The sequence below is a fragment of the Rhincodon typus genome, chromosome 14, assembly GCF_021869965.1.
Source record: "Rhincodon typus isolate 14 chromosome 14, sRhiTyp1.1, whole genome shotgun sequence".
NCBI lineage: Eukaryota > Metazoa > Chordata > Chondrichthyes > Orectolobiformes > Rhincodontidae > Rhincodon > Rhincodon typus.
The window spans coordinates 32,055,830-32,078,629 of record NC_063345.1 but is presented as its reverse complement, the minus strand read 5'-3'; the positions used below and the strand labels follow the sequence as shown (position 1 = coordinate 32,078,629).

The 22,800-nt window shown below is 41.9% G+C and overlaps 1 protein-coding gene across 5 annotated transcripts in view; it reads left to right on the top strand.

Annotated features, from left to right (window-relative positions):
* Positions 1-7,629: 7,629 nt before the first annotated feature.
* LOC109927730 (paraspeckle component 1-like) overlaps positions 7,630-22,800 on the top strand; it is a 191,104-nt gene continuing 175,933 nt past the window's right edge. For 4 of the 5 annotated variants that reach the window (XR_007263669.1, XR_007263668.1, XM_020527732.2 and 1 more), the window contains exons 1-2: positions 10,471-10,596; positions 10,787-11,155. Coding sequence is in view for 3 of the 5 variants with exons in the window: in XM_020527732.2 (XP_020383321.1) it covers positions 10,796-11,155 (360 nt within the window). In the remaining 2 variants the exon portion in view is untranslated. Of the gene's footprint in view, positions 7,635-10,470; positions 10,597-10,786; positions 11,156-22,800 lie in introns of those variants that run through there. The other variant, XM_048605286.1, reaches the window with a different exon arrangement.

Here is a 22,800-nt window from a genome sequence, read left to right as displayed (position 1 = left end):
GAAGATGTGCTTGGTGGTGGCATCCTGCTGGAGTTGGTGGAAATGTTGGAGGATGATTCTTTGAATGCGGAGATTTGTGGGGTGGAAAGTGAGATCAAGGGAAATGCTTTATTTTGTTCTGGGCAGGAGGGAAGGTGTGAGGACAGAGTGCAGGAGATGGATGAGAATTCACTGAGAGCCCTGTCAACCACAATGGGGGAGGGAATCCTCATTTGAGAAAAAAAAAATCATGTTGAAGGCACACTGGTGGAAGGTGGCAAAATCAGAACAGATATGAAAGAGTTGGAGAAACTGGAAGAGTCAAATGGAATCCTTGCAGAAAACAGGATGTGGTGAAGTGTAGTTGGCCTAACCGTGGTATTAGTGAGCTTGTAATGGATATTGATGGATAGTTCACCCCTAGAAATGGGAACAGAGAAGTAAAGGAAGGATTGGTAAGAGTCAAAGATTGACCAGGTGAAGGTGAGAGGATGTAAATAAGAAGAAGAATTGATTAATTTTCCTGGATAAGAGCAGGAGGTAGCACTGATGACACCATCCATGTATTGGAGAAATAGTGTGGGTGAGGGCCCGAGTACCAGTTCTAATGCATTACCCCTCAACCCCAATCCTCCAGGGCGAGGTCATATTTGTGTCTTGTTTATTTTGCTCTCAGCAAATATTTTGCAGTATCTGCAGTATTTTGCTTTTATAGAAGTAAGGACATTATATTTTGGTTATACAGGGAATACATCATGAATACTGTGTGCAGTTTTGGTCTTTGTATTTAAGAAATGATATAAATGCATTGGAGACAGTTCAAGAAAGTTTTACTAGATTGGTAGCTGGAATACACCAGTTGACTTTATGAGTTCAGGTTAAACAGGCTAGTCTTGTTTCCTCTGCAGTTGAGAAAAGTGTAGGTTGACTTGATTGAAGTGTATCAGATGTCTTGCATAACTGAAGGGTAATGTCCCCATGACACAGCACTTGTTACATCTGAAAAAGACCCTTTTCTGCCTATTCTCTGCTGTTAGTCAGTCAATCTTCTCCCCACACCAGTATACTACCACTTACATGTCAGCTTTTATTTTCCATAATAATAATAACCTTTGATGTGGCACTTATCAATTGCTTTCTGGCAATCAAAGTACAGTACATTCACCAGTTCCCTTTAAACAGGCCACATTTACTTCCTCAAAGGATGCCAATAGTTTGGTCAAAAATCTATGGACAGATCAAGAAGGATGGAGAGGAATAGTTTATCACAGCCACAATCACACTGGACGCCATTTATGCCTTCAATTAATGGGTCTGCCTAGTGGTATTGTCGCTGGACTGCTAATCCAGAGACCCAGGTAATGTTCTGGGGACCTGGGTTCAAATCCTGCCATGGCAGATGGTAGAATTTGAATTCAATAAATATCTGAAATTAAGCGTCTAATGATGACCATGAATCCATTGCTGATAGTCAGAAAAACCCATCTGATTCACTAATGTCCTTTAGGGAAGGAAACTGCCATCCTTACCTGGTCTGCCTACATGTGACTCCAGATCCGCAAAAATGTGGTTGACTCATGGACTGCCCTCTGGGCAATTAGGGATTGGCAATAAATGCTGGCCTAGCTAGCGACCAAAACATCAATTTCTCTAGCCGTCCAGCAGTCCCTACACCTTCCAGCCTTGACCTTCACCCTAACAGGAACATACTGTCTCTGGACTCTCATTGACTCATTTTTGAAGGTTTCCCATTTTCTAGCTATCCCTTTCCCTGCAAACATCCACCGCCAATCAACTTTTGATAGCTCTTGCCTAATACTATCAAAATTGGCCTTCCTCCAACTTAGAACTTTAACTTTTAGATCCGGTCTATCCTTTTCCATCACTATTTTAAAACTAGCAGAATTATAGTCACTGGTGCCAAAATGCTCCCCCACTGACACCTCAATCACCTGTCCTGCTTTATTCCCAAGACTAGGTCAGGTTTTGCACCTTCTCTCATAGGTACATCCACATAATGAATAAAAAAATTTTCTTGTATACTCTAAACAAATTCCTGTCCATCCAAGCCCTTATCACTATGGCAGTCCCAGTCTATGTTTGGAAAGTTAAAATCCCCTACCATATTCTTACAGATAACTGAGATCTCCTTACAAATTTCTTTCTGGAAGAGTATAAAGGCAGTACAGCATACTTAAAAGGGAAATCAGGAGAGCAAAAAGGGGGCATGAGATAGCTTTCGCAAATAGGGTTAGGGAGAATGCAAAGGGATTCGACAAATACATTAAGGACAAATGGGTAACTAGGGAAACAACAGGGCCCCTGAAAGATCAGTAAGGAGATGGGGTCGATAGTACAATCCCAATAGGGTGATCATCTCTTTCTTATTTCTCAGTTCCAACCAAATAACTCCCTGGAAGTACTCCCAGGGAATATCCTCCCTAACTACAGCCATAAAGTTATCTCCAATCAAAAACGCCACTTCCCCTCCTCTCTTGCTCCCCTTTTGATCCTTCCTATAGCATGTATACCCTGGAGCATTAAGCTGCCAGTCCTGTCCATCCCTGAGCCACATCTCTCTAATTGCTATGATATCCCAGTCCCATGTTCCTAACTATGCCCTGAGTTCATCTGTCTTGCTTGTTAGGCTTCTTGCATTGAAATAAATAAAGTTTACTTTATTAGTCCTACCTCATTCTCTTCTTTCTTCCTGCCTGCCCTGTCTGTTTAACCTGCTCCTTTTCCCAACTGTACCCATCTCAGACTGATCTCCTTTCTCACTATCTCCCTGGGTCTCATCCAGTCCTCTTACTAGTTTAAATTCTCCCGAGCAGCTCTAGCAAATCTCCCCACCAGAATAATAGTCCCCTTCCAATTCAGATGCAATCTGTCTTTCTTATACAGGTCACTTCTACCCCAGAAGAGATTCCAATGATCCAAAAATGTGAAACCTTCTCCCCTGCACCAGCTCCTCAGCCACGCATTCATCTGCTCTATCCTCCTATTCCTACCCACACTAGCTTGTGACATCGAGAGTAATCCAGATGTTACCACACTCGCTGACCTACTTTTTAAATTCCTGCCCAACTTCCTATATTGTCTCCGAAGAATCTCGTCCTTTTCTCTTCCGGTGTCATGAGTTCCAGTGTGTACAACGGCCTCCTGCTGGTCCCTCTCCCCTTTGAGGATATTCTGCATCCTCTCTGAGATATCTTTGACCCTGGCTCCAGGGAGGCATAACACCAATCTGATGTCTCACTGTTGGCAGCAGAAATGTCTGTCTGCGCTTCTGACTGGAGAGTCCCCTTTATCAATCGATCACTTGGAACCTGGCGTACCCCTCATTACATTGGAGCTAGTCTCAGTACCAGAAACCTGGCTGTCAGTGCTACATTCCCCTGACAGTCCATCACCCCTACATTTTCCAAAATAGCATACTTGTTTGAGATGGGAATTGCCACAGGAGACTCCTGCACTATCTGCCTACCCCTCCTACCTTTCCTGGAGGTCATCCATTTACCTTACTGTATCTTTGGTTTGTCTCCCTCCCTGCAACTGCTATGCATCACATCCTCTAGCTCCTATAAATTCCTCATTATCTCTCATTGACTTACTGACAGAAACACATGACTCAAAGATGTTGATGCTATATGTCATGGGCTGCCACCCCTGCATACAGTGCTACCTTACTCTTTGAACAACATTGTCAGCCCTCCAGTAAATGAGAAAATCCCTGCATGTCTGAACTGGAACTGATTACCACTCCACTAGATGTGAAGAGCCCTGCACCACTCTACAGGACATATTACCCAATGAGCTGATTAGGAGCCTGCTGCCACCATGGCAGAGGGAAGACACCGGGTAGCCCCACAGTTTAGCCATTCCTTTCTGTCCCTGCAGCTTGTCTTCTAGGAAAGAGCACTGTCTTTTTTAAGAAGTTAAAACAATTTACCTGAGAAGTTAAGTCATCCCCTGAACGTGGGTGGAGTGTCGCAAATGGGTCAATGATCTCCTTTGCATTATCAAACAAAGTCCTGCATACCACCATCTGCTTTGGCGTTTACAAGTGGCAATGTGAGATTATGCATGAAATGAGACAGGAGCGAGCACCTAGGCAGTGGCAAGGTGACGTGTCAGGAGAACCAAATGCCTGGCTTCATCATGGTGAGTAACGCACATCTGCCTTCGGGTTGGCTGTTGCAGGGGTGATGTTTTTGAGGTATCAACATGCGTGCTTGATTTGTAATAAAATGGAAAGTATGTCACAATGAAATAAAGTGAAAACCAAAAACATAAAAGCGTTCATATCAATTCTCTAACATTATTCATTTTATAGCATCATGAACCATTTACATTTCATTCAAAGGAACATACATAACAAATTAGTGACAACTCTTCATGTTAAAATCCCTCGCAATCCCTCTGATCACCATCTGAGGCACTGAATAATTTGTTCCAATCACTTCACTGTATAACATCTTCATCATGTTACTTCATCCTTCAACAAGTGTCATCAATACTATTGATCACATTTGGTATTTTATACTTTAGAGATGATTTTTTTGACATTATTGGGATGAAGTACATTCTATGCAGCTACAACCCATCAACACAATGTGGCCAGTGAGGGTGTTCACATATTTCTGCCGTAAGTGAATGCCTTTTTGTTTTCTGATATTCAATTGTTCAGCATCTTTTGGACACTGCTTGAAAGGTTTACAGAAACACACATCCACAGGCTGAACAACACTTGGAAGATCACTGGAAATAACTGCTATCATGGACCTTGCATCAACAACTACTTAAGAGAAATGATAGCACGCTGGTAATATCAATTGTAATCAGTATTGTAATCAGTAAATTATAATTGCTTGACATTAAAAACACGTCTGGTTCACAGATGTTGTACAGTCATACAGTATAGAAACAAACCCTTTGGTCCAACTTGTCCGTGTCAACTAGACATCCCAATCTGACCTCATCCCATTTGCCAGCATTTGGCTCATATCCCTCCAAACCCTTCCTGTTCATCTACCCCTCCAAATACCTTGTACTTGTACCCACCTCCATCATTTCTCTGGCTGCCCCTTCCATACACGCATCATCATCTGCATGAAAAAGTTACCCCTCAGGTCCTTTTAAAATCTTTCCCATCTCATCTTAAACCTGTGCCCTCTAGTTTTGGACTCCCCCACCCTAGAAGAAAGACCTTGGCTATTCACCCTATCCATGTCCCATATCCATTTATAAACCTCGATAACATCACCCAGCAGAGGGCTACTGAGAGGGAGAGGCATCACTTTGGTGCATACATTAGAGCTCGGAAGCAGTCACCCGCACTGAGGAGCGGATTGTCGTGGGCCTGGTATCGAGGAACATGTTGGCACAAATGACATAGGTAGAAATAGGGATGAGGTCCTGTGGAATGATTATAGAGAGCTAGGAAAAAAAGTTAAAACCAGGACCTCAATGGTGGTAATCCCTGGATTTTTTCCAATGCCAAATGCTAGTGAAGGTAAGAACAGGACGATATGGCAGATGAAAGTGTGGCTAAAGAATTGGTGCAGGAGACAGACTTTCAGATTTCTGGATCATTGGGATCTTTTCTGGGGCAGAGGTGACCTGTTCAAGAGGGACAGGTTGCACCTGAACTGGAGGGGACCAATATCCTGGCGGGCAGATTGGCTCATGCTACAAGGGAGGGTTTAACTTAGATTGGCAGGGGGGCTGGGATCCTCAACAACAGGGAGGCAAGTGCGAGGCTGGAAAGAGATCAGAAATAGCAAGTTGAAGAGACAGGTCAGGCTGGAACAGGACAGGGAGCGAGGAATGCCTATTGGATTAAATTGCATCTAATTCAATGCAAGAGGGCTGACAGGAAAGGCCGATGAACTCAGGGTGTGGATAGGTACATGGGGCTGGGATATTGTAGCCATTACAGAAACATGCCTAAGGGAGGGACAGGACTGGCAGCTTAATGTGCCAAGGTTCAGGTGCTTTAGGTGGGACAGAGATAGAGGAAAGAGGGAAGGGGGCGTTGCATTTTTGATTAAAGGGAGTATCACAGCAGTAGTCAGAGATGAAATAACTGAGGGATCATCCAGTGAGGCTTTGTGAGTGGAGCTAAGAAATAAGAAGGGGATGGTGATGCTATTGGAGTTGTACTACAAGCCCTCAAAAAGTCAACAGGAATTAGAGGAACAAAATACGCAGGGAGATTGCAGAGACTTGTAGGAGAAATAGGGTGTAATTGTGGGGGATTTTAATTTTCCAAACACAGACTAGGACTGCCATAGTGTTAATGGCTTAGATGGGGTGGAATTTGTTAAATGTGACTACTTTAAATGTGGGAGAAATTTCTCGCTGACACCACCTCCTATCATCACTGCCGCACTGGTACTGCCCACCAACCCGCCACAAAAAAGAAGAAAAAAGACCAGAAGAAAATAAAGTGAAAGGAAAGAGCAGAAGCAAAAGCAAAACAAAGAAGGAAAGCAAATGGGACTGGATGGGCCTTGGACAAGAACCTGCACGTAGTCCTCTTACTCTTGGGATCTTGTACTGGTAGATCCCTGAAAATCTAAGGTCAGTTTTTGTGAGGTAAAGGAACAGGTTATGTTTCCTTAGGCTAAAAGTCATGGATTGATTTTTAGACAGATATGTTATTTTATTCACCTTGATTTCTTTGTCAATTCCACATTTTCACTATTTTCATGACAAAGACCTTTCTTCTGAATACCCTGCTTGCTCATTTGGTAAGTATCTCGCATCTGGTTTTGTTTTTCTTCCCAAAATAGATATTTTCTTGTTGACTTCAGCAAAATCTTCCATAATTTTAGTTGCTCCTACAGGTCATCCCCACACCCTAATTTTTCAAGAGGGAAGCCTGATCATCACTTAAAAATATAACCTCTTGTTTATGGTATCATAGTTGTAATTTTTTGCACATTCCCAAATGCGTTTAGATCTTTTTTCAAAAATGGTAGCTATGACTGTACACAATACGCCAAGTGTGGTCTAATTAAGGTTTCATACAAGTATGGCACAATTTCTTTTAGTTCAATCCCGAAAGAAAAAAAATTCCAAAAAAAATCCAGTCTTAATTTTTTTCCCCAATAAGTATATTTTATTCATTACATCAGTAAAAGTTACAAGGCATTTTGGATTAAAAAATGAGAGTGCAATAAAATTCAACACTTTCTATTCAGCATGTTTCACTCGAGGTATTTCAATACAATTTCAATACTCTGAATATTTATGGTAATACATTCCAGGTCAAGCATGCAACTTGAGGGTTAAACACTGTTGACTGATTATTCCCAAAAGTGCAATACAATTCATTTTTTTTCCACACAGCAAGTTCCACACTGATGTACCTCAATATAGTTTCAAAATTCTTGATATTTACCATATAAGTTCCATACCTGGCATACAGCAGAGGAGCTCTACACAAATTTCAGCTCCTCACTGTCATATGGCTACCTTTAGTTTTACAAGGAACAGTACAACACTGGAACAGGCTCTACAGCCCACCAAGACTGCGCTGACACATGATGCCTTTCTAAACTGAAAACCTTTTGCCTCGATGTTGTCCGTATACCTTTATTCCCTGCCTATTCATGTATTTGCCAAGATATCTCTTAAACGTTGCTCTTGTATTTACTTCTACCACCTCCACTGGCAACACATTCCAGGCACTTAACACTCTTTGTGTAAAACAACTTGCCTCTCACATCTCCTTTAAGCTTTCCCCCCTTTTACCTTAAACCCATGTTCCCTAGTGGTAGACATTTCCACACTGGGAAAAAGAGACCGACTACCCATTCCCTCCAAGCCTCTTGTAACTTTGTAAACTTCTATCAGGTCACCTCTCAGCCTCCAACATCCAAGTGAAAACATATCAGGTTTGTCCAATCTCTCCTCGTAGCTGATACCCTCCAAACCAGGCAACATCCTGGTAAACATTTTCCGTATCCTTTCCAAAGCTTCCACATCCTTCTGGTAGTGTGACGACCAGAACTGTATGCAATACTCCAAATGTGGCCTAACTAAAGATCTATACAACTGGAGGAGGATTTGGCATTTTTTATACTCTATGCCTTGTCTGATGAGGGCAAGCATACCATATGCCTCCTTGACCACCTTATTTCCTTGTGTTATGACTTTCAGGGAACTGTGGACCTATACGACTAGATCCCACTGTAGGTTCTAAGGGTTCTGTCATTTACTGTATATTTCCCTCCAGCATTTCCTTCCAAAATACATCATCTCATATTTTCTTGGATTAAATTCCAGCTGCCATTTATCCGCGCCACTCCTCCGGTTTGTCTATAGCCTGCTGTATCATCTGGCAATCCCCCTCACAATTTGCAGCTCCACCAGTCTTTCCATCGTCTGCATACTTACTAATCTGACCACCTACATTTTCCTCCAAATCATTTATATATATTGTAAAAAATAGGGGTGCCAGCACTGATCCTTGTGGAACACCACTGGTCACAGATCTCCAGTCTGAAAAAAACCCTTCCAGCACTACTCTTTGTTGACTATAATTAAGCCATTCTGTATCCATCTTATTGTGGGCCCCACATAACTTCACCTTCTGTATCACCCTGCCATGAGGATCCTTGTCAAAGGCCTTGATAAAGTCCAACATCCACTGCCCAACCTTCACAGAATCCCTACACGTATGGAGAAAGGCCATTCGGCCCATTGAGTCTGCACGACCTTTCAAAGTGAATTCCACCCAACCCAGCCCCCTCCCCGAAGCATCTACCCTGGTTAATGCACCCAGCCTGCATACCCCTAGTCACTACAGATAATTTAGCATGACCAATCCACCAAACCTGCACAGCTTTGGGCTGTGGGAAGAAACCGGGGCAACCAGCAGAAATCCACGCAGACACAGGGAGAATGTGTAAACACCACACAGTCAGACACCCAAGGCTGGAATCAAACCTGGATTCCTGCTGCTGTGAGGCAGCAGTGCTAACCACAGAGCCACCATGCTGCCCTCAATTATCTTATCACTTCCTCAAAAAACTCAATCAGGTTTGTAAGACATAACCTTCGTACAGAAAGCTTTGTTATCTATTGCTATCAAATCCATACTTTTTACAATGAGTAAATCCTGACCTTAAGAATCTTCTCCAGTAATTTCCCTACCACTGTCGTAAAGCTCACTAGGCTTTATTTTCCTGGATTATCCCTTTGCCCTTGTTAAACAAAGGAACAACACTGAATATTTTCCAGTCTGCTGGGACCTCTCCTGTGACAAAATAAGATATAAAGATTTTGTGCAAGGCCCCATAAATTTCCTCCCTAGCCTCCTACAGTATTCATTAGGTTCTGGGGACTTGCCTACCTTGATGAGGAGGAATTTCTTCTTTCGGAGGGTAGTGCATCTGTTGAAAGCTTTACCACAGAGGACCCTAGAGGCTGGGTTGATAAATATATTGAAGGCGAGGATAGATTTTTAATCAATAAGGGAATCAAGGGAAAAGGCAAGAAACAGAAGTTGACTATTGAGATAAGTCATGACCTCATTAAATAACGAACAAGCTTTATGAGCTGAATGGCTTACTGCTCCCATATCTTATGGTTTAACAGGAAAGGATGGGCTCAGAGATAGCAAGAACTGCAGATGCTAGAGTCAGAGTCGATACAATTTGGAGCTGGAGGAACACAGCAGGTCAGGCAACATCAGAGCAGCAGGAGAGACCCAGGGGCCTAGGCCCGAAACGTCGACTTTCCTGCTCCTCTGATGCTGTCTGACCTGTTGTGTTATTCCAGCTGCACACTGTATCGACAAGAATGGGCACAGATCAACTCAGTCAGTACCCAGTATTCTCGTTTCGATGCAAAGTTGTTCAGGTCTCCACGTCGAGGCAGAACTTGCAGAAATATAATACATACATTGCTAGCAAAGCCTTTAGAAAAGCACGGAAGGTAATATTTGAGATTTAAAAAAAAGTGCTTTTAAGTATACCTTACACTACTGTATGTTAAACATATCCGGAGTTCTTCAGTCGTAAAACAATAGGTAATCAAAATTCTCCTCGGCCTATTCTTTCTTGGAAAAATAGTAAACCCTCCCTCACGAGAAGTAACAAAATATTAGCAATTGTAAAACTAGGAATTATGTTGATTCGACTAAATCTCAACGTCGTAATCTCCAACATCCCCCAAAGTCACAAACAATCCAGGGCGGATGGAACCAAATTTAAAACATGGTCAATTATCCTTTGTTTGTGTCCATACTTTCAACCTGAGTTTAAAAAGTGTTCTGTACAATAATTCTTATAGTCTCCGCCCGCACCCGGAACAACGCAGGAGCTGAGCACATGCTGACCTTCGCCTCATACGAACGTGATGGCGCTAGGCCCGAAGAGTGATTGACACCCGTGATGACCAATAGGGAGGAAGATGTCAGCTCTCCCCTTTGTGACGGCTCAAGGTGCCGTCATCAATCCGATGGAATGCACCAATCAGTTATCGAGAGGTGGAGGCACCATCCCAGTTACAGTTTCATGCTTGGTTGAGGTGCAGGGTTCTTTCCGGCGCCTTTTCCTCGCGGTTTTGGTTCGTTCTTCAGTAGCACCGACCTGAGATTGTGAGGTAAAAAAAATTAACAACTCCGATTATAGTCAAAATTAGGCAACGCATATCTTATAACCGCGTGTAAAAACGTTTAAAACATACGCATCAAAAGTTGGGTCCTTCAGGGTGGAAAAATCGAGCGAGCGGCTGCAATTTAATGTGTTTTTTTTAACAACCTTTGAGTTTATATTTAATTTTGTCGTTGAAGCTCAAAATCATGCAAGACCATATCCAGAAATCGGGCGGCAGGAACCGCAGCGACAACAACAGCCCACGTAAGAGGGACTACCGCCAGGATCCAGTCTCCGGGCCCGGCGGTGCTGCCGCCAACAACCACCATCACCAGCAGCAGGCGGCCTCCCGACATGGCGGCGACCGAGCCGATACCGGCATCACCGTCGACATGACCAATTTCCGCAAACCTGGCGAGAAAACCTACACGCAACGCTGCCGCCTGTTCGTCGGCAACCTGCCCAACGACGTGACCGACGAGGAGTTCAAGAAAATGTTCGAGAAGTACGGAGAGCCGTCCGAGATCTTCATCAACAAGGATAAAGGGTTCGGCTTCATCAGGCTGGTGAGTGCCTCTCTTCGGGTCTTTTGTTCTCTGCCCCTCCCCACCCAAGCGCGCACACACCATTTCTTGCATTTAACCAGCTATTCCGTCGGGGTCCTGCCACAGATCTTGTGCGATCATGTGGATATGCACATCTTATGATGAGTTTAATATTATTTTAACCTTTTTTTTCCCCAAAAGAACTGTTCGGTCCCTGGGAGTTTGACATTCTGCTGTCGCAAAATGTACGGTGCTGGTGACAGTTCTTTTTTCATGATGTTTTCTACATATGAAACTGGTTAAGTTATTAGCCAGCGAACGGAGAGTCAGTTTGTTTCTTTTTCCATGTTATAGGATGTTTATTTTGATCAAGGTAATGGGAGAGATTTAAGGGGGGAATTATGAACTTGGATAATCGTTATGGCAATATCCAAGTTTTCCCAATTTTCTAAATGGAGATTTCATGCAGTATGTATTTTAAATAACTGGAAAACTAGACATGTTGACAGTTGTTTTCAATTATGCTTCTGTTTTACAAATTTCTTGGAAATTTTTAACTGTTAGTTGAGGGGCATAGTTTGTGAAGTGTCAAATCAACAACCAATTTATCTATTTCCTGTCTTGAAGTTTGGAACTTTTTGACCAAAATTATTTTCTGATTCTCTGGAGGGTGTTTTTCATTTTCAATGAAAAATGAGATTTTCTTGATTGAACACTTACAAAACAAATGACTAGATTACATGTGAAATGTGTTGGAATGCTGCAAATTTTGTTTTAGTAAGAGGGTTTTATCGCCAAGATTTTCTGTCTCAACATATTGGAGTACTGTTGACAAATGCTGTTGCCAATGATAAACAATATGCTTGAGTTTTTAGCAGTAGAAGTCTGGACCACATTTATCAGCACTTCAGCCCCTTCAGTGCTTTGTCAGTTTTTTAAAGAATGGGCTGTTCATCAGATAACCTAAGACCTTGTATAATTAACATTGTGGATCATATACGTCTTATTTCTCGATTATGATTTAACATTTTTTGAATCCTGACTCTTTAACCAACAGAAGTTGTCTCAACACCTAAAACAGTGGCTTTTAAAGTATGGTGCATAAGGAGTTGGTTAAGTATAATTGGTGTTGTTTTAGCCAGGGAACTTGCTATATACTTTAAAAATAGTTGAAATAACATTGTTTAATATATAATTTGAAAAACTTTTAAAGTTGCTTTGGGCAAACTGTAATTAGGTGTCACTCCAAGAAGAGAACTATTTGCAACAAAAAATAAGTGCTGGAGAAACTCAGTGGCTTTGGTAGCATCTTTACAGGAAAAAAATTAACATTTTGAGTCCAGCGACCCTTTGTCAGAAATGAAGATAGCTGGGGAAGGGCAGGAAATTAGGGTACGTGGAAACAGTGTCCAGAGAGAGAGTGGGGAATGAAGGAGATTGCTAATGATAAGCCAAGAAAGCAATAATTAATTCCTGTATGGAGTGCTAACGAGATGTGTAAGTAGTTGAAAACATGTTGGCGCTGCTCTGAGCAGCCCTGAAAAATAAGACTTAAGGTTGCAAGGCAAGGTAATGAACAAGGAAGATGGTGTTTATCTTCTGAAGTTAAACTCAATTGAAGGTTGTAAGCTACCTAGCAGTAGTCATTTTTTTTATTTGAAGCTAATTTTCTACTTGCTTCTTAACCTAGAGATGTGCAGATTAAGGTTTGGCATTGGATATTTGTATCCCAGAAATCCGAGGTCTCGATCCAACGTAACTCGGCGCTTCGGCTAGAAGTGACACTGTAGATGACAATGTTGGGGGACTGGTGAGGTGGTGATGAGTAAGTTTGTGGATAGCATGAAGATTGGCTGGATGGTTGATAGTGAGGAAGAAGTCTTTGGTTACAGGAGGAGATAAACAGATTGGGCAGATTAGTGACAGATGGAATTTAATTCTGATAAGGGTGAGGTGACGCACTTATGAAGAAGTAACAAGACACGGGAGTACTGAATTAATAGCAGGACGCTCAGACTCAGGAACAGAAGGATCTTTGGTGCTTGTTCACAGATTCCTGAAGGTGGCAGAACAGGTAAATAGGGTATATAAGGCATTTGGGATGCTTGCCTTTATCTAGGCCTAGAATATAAGAGTAGAGACATTATGTTGGAGCTGTACAGGATTTTGGTTTGGCCACACCTGGGGTTCTCTGTTCAGTTCTGGCCTTATCACTGTAGGAAGGATGTGGTTGCATTGGAGCCGGTGCAGAGGACATTCACCAGGATGTTGCCTGGGATGGAACACTTCAGATATAGAGTTCTGTGGGACCTGGACATCACTGGCTAGACTTACATTTATTGCCCATGCCTAACTGTACACAAGAAGGCAATGAAACAAAAACGGAAAAGCACAACAGGTCTGGCAGCATCTGTGGAGAGAAATCAGTTAATATTTCGGGTTGAGTCACCATTCCTTAGACCTTTCCTGGATTTCTAAGGAAGGGTCACTTGATCTGAAATGTTAACTCTGATTTCTTTCCACAGATGTTGCTAGACCTACTGAGCTTATCCATTTTTTGTTTCTTTAGATTTTTGTCAATAAAGCAATGAGATGCTTTCTTGAACTATTGTAGTGCGTCTGATGTAGGTACACCCAAAGTGTTCTTAAGCAAGGGTGCTCCAGGATTTAGAAGGAACAATGATACAACTACAAGTCAAGATGTATGGCTTGGAGGTGAATTTTCAGGTAGTGGTACTTGTATTCCTACAACTCTTCCAAATGATGAATGTTGAAAAATTGGAAAGCTCTGCCAACTATGCCCGGTGAGTTATTGTAACATATCCAGTCGGTGGTATATGCTTAGTACAAGATTACTTAATAATTGGGAATGGGAGACCATGCTGTTTTATTACCCTGTGCAGTATCTTCCATAGTGACGGACTCCCTGGTTTAAATACTGTATATTAGATATTCTCTGGAACCGCATTGATCTTTATAACTTAAGATTTTTTTTTTGATTTCTTGAGTTTTACTGGTGCTGCATCAAGAAAACAAAACAAAGCAAGAGTTAGTTGTGGAGTCGCTAGGGCACCCTTTTTAAAAACAATAGCGTGAAGCTGGAGGAACACAGCAGGCCAGACAGCATCAGAGGAGCAGGCAAGTTGACGTTTCGGGTCAGGACCCTTCTTCAGAGGTTGGGGGAGGCTGGGAAATAAATAGAGAGGAGGAGTGGGGCTGCGGAAGGTAGGTGGGATGGTGATAGGTGAATGCAGGTAGGGAGTTGTGGGGATTGGTCAGTGAGGTGGGAGAGAAGATGGGATAGGTTGTGTCAGGTTAAGGAGGGAGATGGGGATGAGAGGGAAGGCTGGACATGGGATGAGGCTGGGGGAGGGGAGATTTTAAAACTGGTGAATTCTATGTTGGGGTTATTGGGCTATAGGCTCTCGAGGTGGAATATGAAGTGTTGCTCCTCTCTCTTTATTTCCCAGCTCCCTTCTCCCTCCCCATTTGAGGGGGGAGGCGATGGTCTAGTGGTATTATCGCTAGATTGTTAATCCAGAGACCTAGATAATATTCTGGGGATCCGGGTTTGAGTTCTGTCATGGCAGATGGTGAAATTTGAATTCAGTAAAAATATCTGGAATTAAGAATTTAATGGTGACCACGAGTCCATTGTTGATTGTTAGAAAAACCCATCTGGTTCGCTTAACGTTCTTTAGGGAGGGAAACTGCCATCCTTACTTGGTCTGGCCTACATGTGACTCCAGACCCACAGCAATGTGTTTGACTCTCAGCTGCCCTCTGGATAATTAGGGATGGGCAATAAATGCTGTGTGGCCAGTGACGCCCTCATTCTGTTAACGAATAAATGAAAAAGTTCTAACGAAGGGTCCCAACCCAAAACGTCAACTTGCCTGCTGTGTTCCTCTGACTCCATGCTGTATTGTCTCTGACACCAGCATCTGCAGTTCTTGCTATCTCCGAGCTAACCCCACTGTGAAGCCTCCTCCAAGGATGCCCACCTTGAAGAAGTTGTCTTCCTCCCTCAGTGGACTATGACCCCACACGCAAACTGGAGGAGCAACCCTTCATATTCTGCCTCCAGAGCATACAGCCCGATGGCTTCAACATAGAATTCACCAGTTTTAAAATCTCCCCACTCCTGGTCTGATCTCATGTCAACCCTCCCTTTCATCCTTGCCTCCTTGACCTGACATAACCTGTCCGTTTTCTCTGTCACCTATCCGCCCCACCTCTCCCACTGACCAAACCCCACCACTCCCTACCAGCATTCAACTATCACTATCCCACCTATCTTCCCCAACCCCACCCCTCCTCTCTCTATGCATTTCCCACAGTATATTGTCTCTGACTTCAGCATCTGCAGTTCTTGCTTGTCAGCCTTTTTTTAAAAGTTTTTTTTTGTTTTGAGATCCAGGAGTGCACTGTTCTGACAAAAGAAACAGTTACTTGATGAAATAGAACTGCATGTTTGGAGCTCTTTTCTATGGACATAGCAGTATTACGTTTGATTATCTGCTTTAAAGCTCACTAACATCTCAATATTGTCCCTATTTATCCCTGAAAGTAGAGCAATTCGTGAGATGAAGTTTGCTGTCTTTTGCTACTACCTTGCTGTAAATGCACAAGTGATATTCTTCACCAGAGGGATGCTGTCTACCACACAGATGCGTAATGTGGTATTATCAATTGAGTGCTGATTTAAATTCCAGGGATGAAAGGCATACATCTTGATGACTGGCGCACTCTATCAGCAATATGTCTTTTGACTATTTGAAGTGGACTCCACACTCTGTTCAGTCCGTCTGTGCTTGTAAAATTCTAAGGATAGTGCGCAGCATCAGAACTGATTCAGTTGTTGGACAGCGTTTACTAAACATATTGTGCAAGGCATTTTACTGGGAGAAAAAAGATTTTTTTTCAGGTTTGCAATGCTTTTCATTTGCTTGTGCTAGAGCGGACACAGTGGGATTGGTGGTCTGACATGTATTTATTTTAATGCAAGAAGTCAAAGAGGTAAGGCACGTGAGCTTAGAGTCTGGGTTAGTAGATGGATCTATGATGGTAGCCATCTCAGAAACTTGGTTGAGACAAACACAGGATGACAGCTCCGTATTCCAGGTTTTAAACATTTCAGCTGTGATAAAGGAGGATGTAAAAAGAATGATGGGGGTGTTGCATTATGGATTAAGGAGAGTGTCACAACTGTGATGTAGAGGACATTTTGGAGGAATTGTTCAGCGAGGCAACATGGGTAGAACTCAGGAATAAGAAGTGCATTCACAACAATGGGTTTATATTATCACCAGCAGGAAATAGAGGAACAGATATGCTTACGTATCATGGAAAGATGTAAAAACACGAGAGTTTTAGTGAATGATTTTAATTTGTCTAATATTGACTGGAACTCCCTTATGCTTATATGGAGCAGAATTTGTAAGGTGTATCCAGAGGGTTTCTTGAAAAACATCGTCCAGCTCGGGACTGGGCTGTATTGGACCTTGTATTGGGGAATGAGCCTTGCCAGGTAATCAAAGTTGAAGTGGGCGAGCATTTTATGACCAGTGATCACAATTTCCTATGTTTTAAGATCTTTATGGATAAAGATAAGACTGGTCTTCTGTTGAAAATGCTAAATTGGGAGAAGGCTAATTACAATAGTATTGGGCAGCAACGGGAGAAATTAAATTGGGTGCAGCTATTTGAGGGTAAATCCACGTCTGATGTGAGTGCCTTTTAAAGGCCGGCTGATGTAAGTTCAGGACGGTACGTTCCTCTGTGAATGAAAAGTCAGAATAGCAAGATTCAGGAACCTTGGTTGACATGAGCTATTGAAAGGTTAGTCAGAAAGTAAAAGGCATATGTAACGTTTAGGAAACTGAAATCCAACAAGGTACTTGAGTATAAAGGAGACAAAAAAGATCTTAAACAAGAAATTAGGAGGGCTGGAAGGGGTCATGAAATGTCCTTGGCAAGTAGAATTAAGGAGAATATTAGGAGCAAGAAGGTAACTAGGGAAAGGGTAGATTAACTTGAGGATAAAGGAGGGAATTGAGGCACGGAACGAGAGGAAGTGGGTGAGTTCCTCAAAGATAATTCACATCTGTATTCATCAAGGAAAGGAACATAGATGATCAGAGAGGAGTAGGTTGATGTTCAAGGACATGTCAATATTAAGGAGGAGGTGATGTCGGGCGTTTTGGAAAAACATTAAAGTAAATAGATCCCATGTGGCTCTGGGGAGTTATCCCAGGATGCTGAAGGAGTCAAGGGGTGGGATTGCTGAGGTCTTGATTGAGACCTTTGTCTCCACTTTACCCACATGCAAAGACCTAGAAGACTGGAGAGCACTCACTGTTGTTCCTTTGTTTAAGAAAGGCAATGAGGTAATCTAGGAAATTGTAAACCACTGAGCCTTGCATCAGTGGTAGGGAAATTATTGGAGAGGATTCTTAGGGATTTACTTGCATTTGGAGAAGAACGTGCTTATGGGGATAGGCAGCATGGATTTACATGAGGAAGGGTTTTGTCTCTCAAACTTAATTGAGTTTTTTGAGGAAGTGACAAAGATTGAGGGTAGGGCAGTGAATGTTGTCTACATGGACTTCACAAAAGCATTTGACAAGGTCCATTATGGTAGTCTGGTCCAGAAGATTAAGTCACTTGGAATCCATGGTGAATTGGTGAGTTGAATGTAAAATTGGCTTGGTCATAAAAATCAGTTGTTGTGGAGGGGTGTTTTTCTGACTGGAGCTCTGACCAGTGTTCTGCAAGGATCAGTGTTGTGACCTCTTTGTATAAATGTAAATAATGTGGACGAAAATGAAAGTGTCAGATTAGCAAGTTTGCAGATGACACAAAAGTTGGTGATTTGCTGATAGTGACTGAAGTTATTAAAGGATGCAGCGGGATACAGATTAGTTGGAGAAGTGGCATATGGAGTTTAAATCAGACAGTGTAAAGTGATGCACTTTGCAGCTCAAATACAAGAGTGAAATCCAGAGTAAATGGCAGGACCTTAAGGAGCATGGGCTTACAGAGGGATCTTGGGGTCCAAGTTCATAGCTCCCTGAAAACAGCAGCACAAGTTGAAAAGCTGGTAAGTAAAGGCGTGCTTGCCTTCGTCTTTTGAGGCACTGTGTATGAAAGTTGGCATGTCGTTGCAGCTGCATAAAATTTTAGTTGGGCCACATATTGAATGTCGTGTGCAGTTCTGGTCGCCAGACTATAGGAAGGATGTGGAGACTTCGGAGAAGGTGCAAAAGAGGTTGACCCAGATGTTGCCTGATTGGAGTGTAGTGGCTATGAGGAAAGAATGGACAACTTGGATTGTTTTCTCTGGAGCATTGAAGGATGAAGCCTGACCTGATGCAAGTATGTGAAATTGAGAGGCATGGATGGGGTGGATAATTATAGTCTTTTTCTGATGCTGGAAATGTCACATACTTTGGGACATAGCTTTAGTGTGAGTGGGGAAAGGCTTTCTTTTTTTAGAGGGTGGTTGTTGCCTGGAACGTATTTTTTCCAATGTTGGCTCACCTTTTAGCGCTTTCCACAGATGACTGACAAATAGTGAAGAAGACTGAATGTTGTTGACCCGCTTGACGACTCTGTAGCTTTGAATGAAATCCCTAGCATGCTGATCGTCCTGGTGCATCTTTGCTACTCTCCCAGTTGACATAAATAATGTGATAATGAGTGGTTATATTGTCCACTGCTGGAAATATGACAAAGAGCTAACAGTCAACAACAATGGTGTAAGACAAAGACAGTGGTTTGCACAAGTAAGTGAGGGCAGTATTGTGTCAGTCAAGTGCCAATGTTAATTTCTATGGATATAGAAGAATGGAGATGAGGCTGCAATCAGATCAATCATGATCTTATCCTGGGATGGTAGTGTTGGCCTTATGATAGGCTGAGTAAATTTGGTATGCATTTCTGGAGTTGAGAAAAATGAGAGGTCATTTCATTGAAGCTTCTAAAATTTTGAAGGGACTTCTGTAGTCACTGAGATTATTTTCCCCTAGCTTGGGAATCTGGGAAATTAGTCTCTGAATAGGGGGATGATTAATTTAGAACTGAGGTGAGGGTTGATCCCGTCATTCAAAGTTTGTGAATTGTTGAAAAATATCGAACTTAGAGACTTGTAGATTCTCCATCATGGAATAAATCAGTTGGGCTGAGTTCTTGTGCCTCAGAATCAAGAATGTGTGAAAAGGCAGTAAAACTAGTTAGTTGTCTTTACTGACCATGCTTACTGGTAGATACTGCAATTTTTTGACATTAAATGTTAGGTTGAATTGCCTGCAGTTACCTAGTTTCCTTCTGCCATTCTTAAATAGTGCTTTGATGTGCAACTTTCTAACACGTTTCATTCATGAACTAGGGTGGAAGGAGCAGATAGGCTCACTGAGCAATTTTAATGTTCTTGAGATGGGTGAGAAAAAATAATTTTCTAGGCGTTATTTCTCCATGGAGGAATAGAGACCTAGCAGACATAGAGACTTTAAAAGCTGGAGATGCAAGCTGGCAGTTTTTTCCCCCAAGGGAGTTGCCTTAAACAGGCAAATGGTGAGTTTGTACAAGACTTTGGTTAGGACGTGAAGAATTTTGTGTATATTCTGAAAATGTTGCTGGTTTGTTACTTAAAACCATTGACAAAGTAGAATTTAAATTTAAACGTAATTATGTTGTTATTTGAAAGCTATGCAAAAGGATTGGAATAAAGATGGTTCTATTGGGAAATGAAATGCAAAAATAGTCAAAAGGAAATTTTCACTGTTAACTGAAGTTTCTGGTTGGAGGCATATTAAGAAGGTGTGATTATACACCAGAAGATGCAGAGGAGGTACATCAGGATGTTGCCTAATTTGGAGTCTTACGGCTTGAAGCTCGGATTGCTTTTTGTAGAGTAGTGAAGGCTGAGGTGGGAGCTGATTGAGGTGTACGGTGTTATGAGGGGCATGGTTGAGGTGGTTAGTAAGAAATTTTTCCCCTTTTGAGGGATCAGTAACTAGGGATTTTGATTTTAAGGTAAAGGCCAGGAGGTTGAATAAATTTAAGGAATAAGTTTTTTCACCTAGAGGGTGAAAAAGTTGGAGAGGTGGGAAGCATTGCAATGTTTACGAAGTATTCCGATGATCATTTGAAGCTCCATAAGCATAGAAGGCTACAGGCTGAATGCTGGAAAATGGGACTAGACTAGAGAGGTCTGGACAGGATGGGCCAGAGGGCTGCCTCCTGTGATGTAAAGTTCTTATGACTCTAACTGTGACTCTAAAGGGAGTCATATGATGAGTTAAGTTGAGATGGGATGGAAGGAAACCCATATGGAGTATGAATATTGGCTCTGATTTAACTGGGGCCATATGTCCTGATTTATGTACTTTTTGATCTGTGTAATTTTTGATTCACTAACTTGCTGCCAAGTGGAAAAACATCAGAAGCAGTTGTGCATTTGCACAGATCCTCAGTAAGATGGCAAATAGGTGACATTTTGCTCTCTAACCCGTTTAAAACTGCAAAATGACCAATTTGACTACAACTTCAACTATTATGTGATGTATTTATTTCTGGAAATATGTTTTAAGAGGCTGTTAAATTTAAAGGTTTTATGCAGAAAGTTTCTATAATAGCCCTAGCTCAGTTGGTGGACGATGGGGTGCTTTAACCTGAGACCATTGGTTCACATTCAAGTTGGGTGATTTGATACCTTTGGGGTTCACCTTTTAACTTCTTATTTTTCAACTAATGGTACTCCACAGATAAGAGCACTAATTGTTTGCTGAAGAAAAAGAATAATACCTTCCACTCCCAGTCATCTCATGGTCTGTTCATAAGTAACTAGTTGAAATGCAGGTTTTATCTCTCAAACAAATTTTAATTAAAGTACCCAGGTCATATGCTTGCTTTGTAAAGAAAATGCATGATGGAATGCTGAAGCAAAGTTGTGCTTAACAGTATTTCTCACTTGAAATGCTATCACATCTGCAGGAAGTACACCCCCTGGTGTTGCAGCACAAACAGCTTTTTTAATCTGTGAATATTTATTGAAAAGAAGAGTCTTGCCATTTTTAAAATTCACATGAACCACTATTTCATGACTTGATGATGAGCGTCCACTCATTCAAAGATGTGTATTCTAATAAGTGTATCATTTTGGATGAATTTGCAGGCGTATAAGAATTGATTGTTCTGCGACTTGCTGGTACCCTCGTATTTATAATGTTGCAGAAAATTACCAACCTCTTGCCTTCTTGCAGTACCTTAGACTACAGCCAGAAAGCTCAATACTCGAGACCATGATCTTCAGTGTAAAGTGATGCATCGGGAAATTCAACATCGAAAGAAGTTGAACACGTGCTCAAAGATCTCCTGATATAGAGTAGTGTAGAAACAGAAATTGCTGGAAAAGCTCAGCAGCTGTGGAGAGAAATTGGAGTTAACGTTTCGGGTCAAGTGACCTTTTCTCAGAATGGTTCTGAGGAAAGGTCACCCGACTTGAAACATTAGCTCTGATTTCTGTCCACAGATGCTGTCAGATCTGAACTTTTCCAGCAATTTCTGTTTTTGTTTCTGATTTACAGCATCCCACAGTTCTTTTGGTTTTGATCTGAAGTGTATTTTAGCATTCTCATTTTGGCTCAACGCTGTGGCAAGCTAAGTAAAGTTAATTTTATATATGCAACTGCACAGTACAAAATGGATTGAAATGCAAAAGATCATGCTTTTTGACCAACACTTAGGTTTGCTACCAATTATCTTCCAAGCCATTTCACTAGAAAATCAGCAATGGTATGAGCCTCTTTCTCAGATATTGAGTTATTTGCTTTTTTTTAGGGTCAAACATATAGTTTGTACATGGGTCTAACAGTCAACCCACACTTTTTAAATCTAAGGCAACATGTTTTTTCATGTTTTCGCTACGGACAGCTTATGGGGCTGCTCCTAGAGCAGCCAAGTACAATAAAGATGAGTGCTGTGTCTGGTGCATGATCTTGAAATACTGTTTTTGAAGCCTTGGCCTGTTGTTTGTGGGAGTGTGGATGCCTAAGCAAATAGCAAAATGGCTGTAGCTGTGAAGGTTTAGAGGCTGTGCTTTGTTTGATTCTTCCATGACGATTTAAAATTGTGAATGCTCTTCAGTCCTTTGGTTTGGTGTAACATGTAATTAGTCATGCCTAACCTGTAACTCCACCCAAATAAACTTTTTAAATCATGAAGCTTTAGTTGACTGACTGCTCAGAGTTTGAGGTTTAGTTTCGCCTTTGTAGGATCGCATACAGTTAATTTAGCTTCTGAATGACTGGGCTTTTCTTAAATCAAAAATCATGCTGTCTTTGTATTGCCATACCAGGGGAAATGAGACTGTACTTGTAACAATTTTAAGCATTTCTCTTAGATCACTCCTTGGACTTGTATATTCAAGGGAATGCAAGCACGTTCTGGCGAACTGTTGTCACTCCTCTCTGCTCCTATGATGCTGCTTGGCCTGCTGTGTTCATCCAGCCCTGCACCTTGTTGTCACTTAACGTTTTTTTTAAGACCTGCGATAATTTTGGCCAATTTGGTGCTATATCCCCAAAAGATCAGTGGAGACTTTAAGAGCAGTTCTAAAACTGTACTTAAACAGGTGGGCTGTTGACCATTGCTGCATATAACTG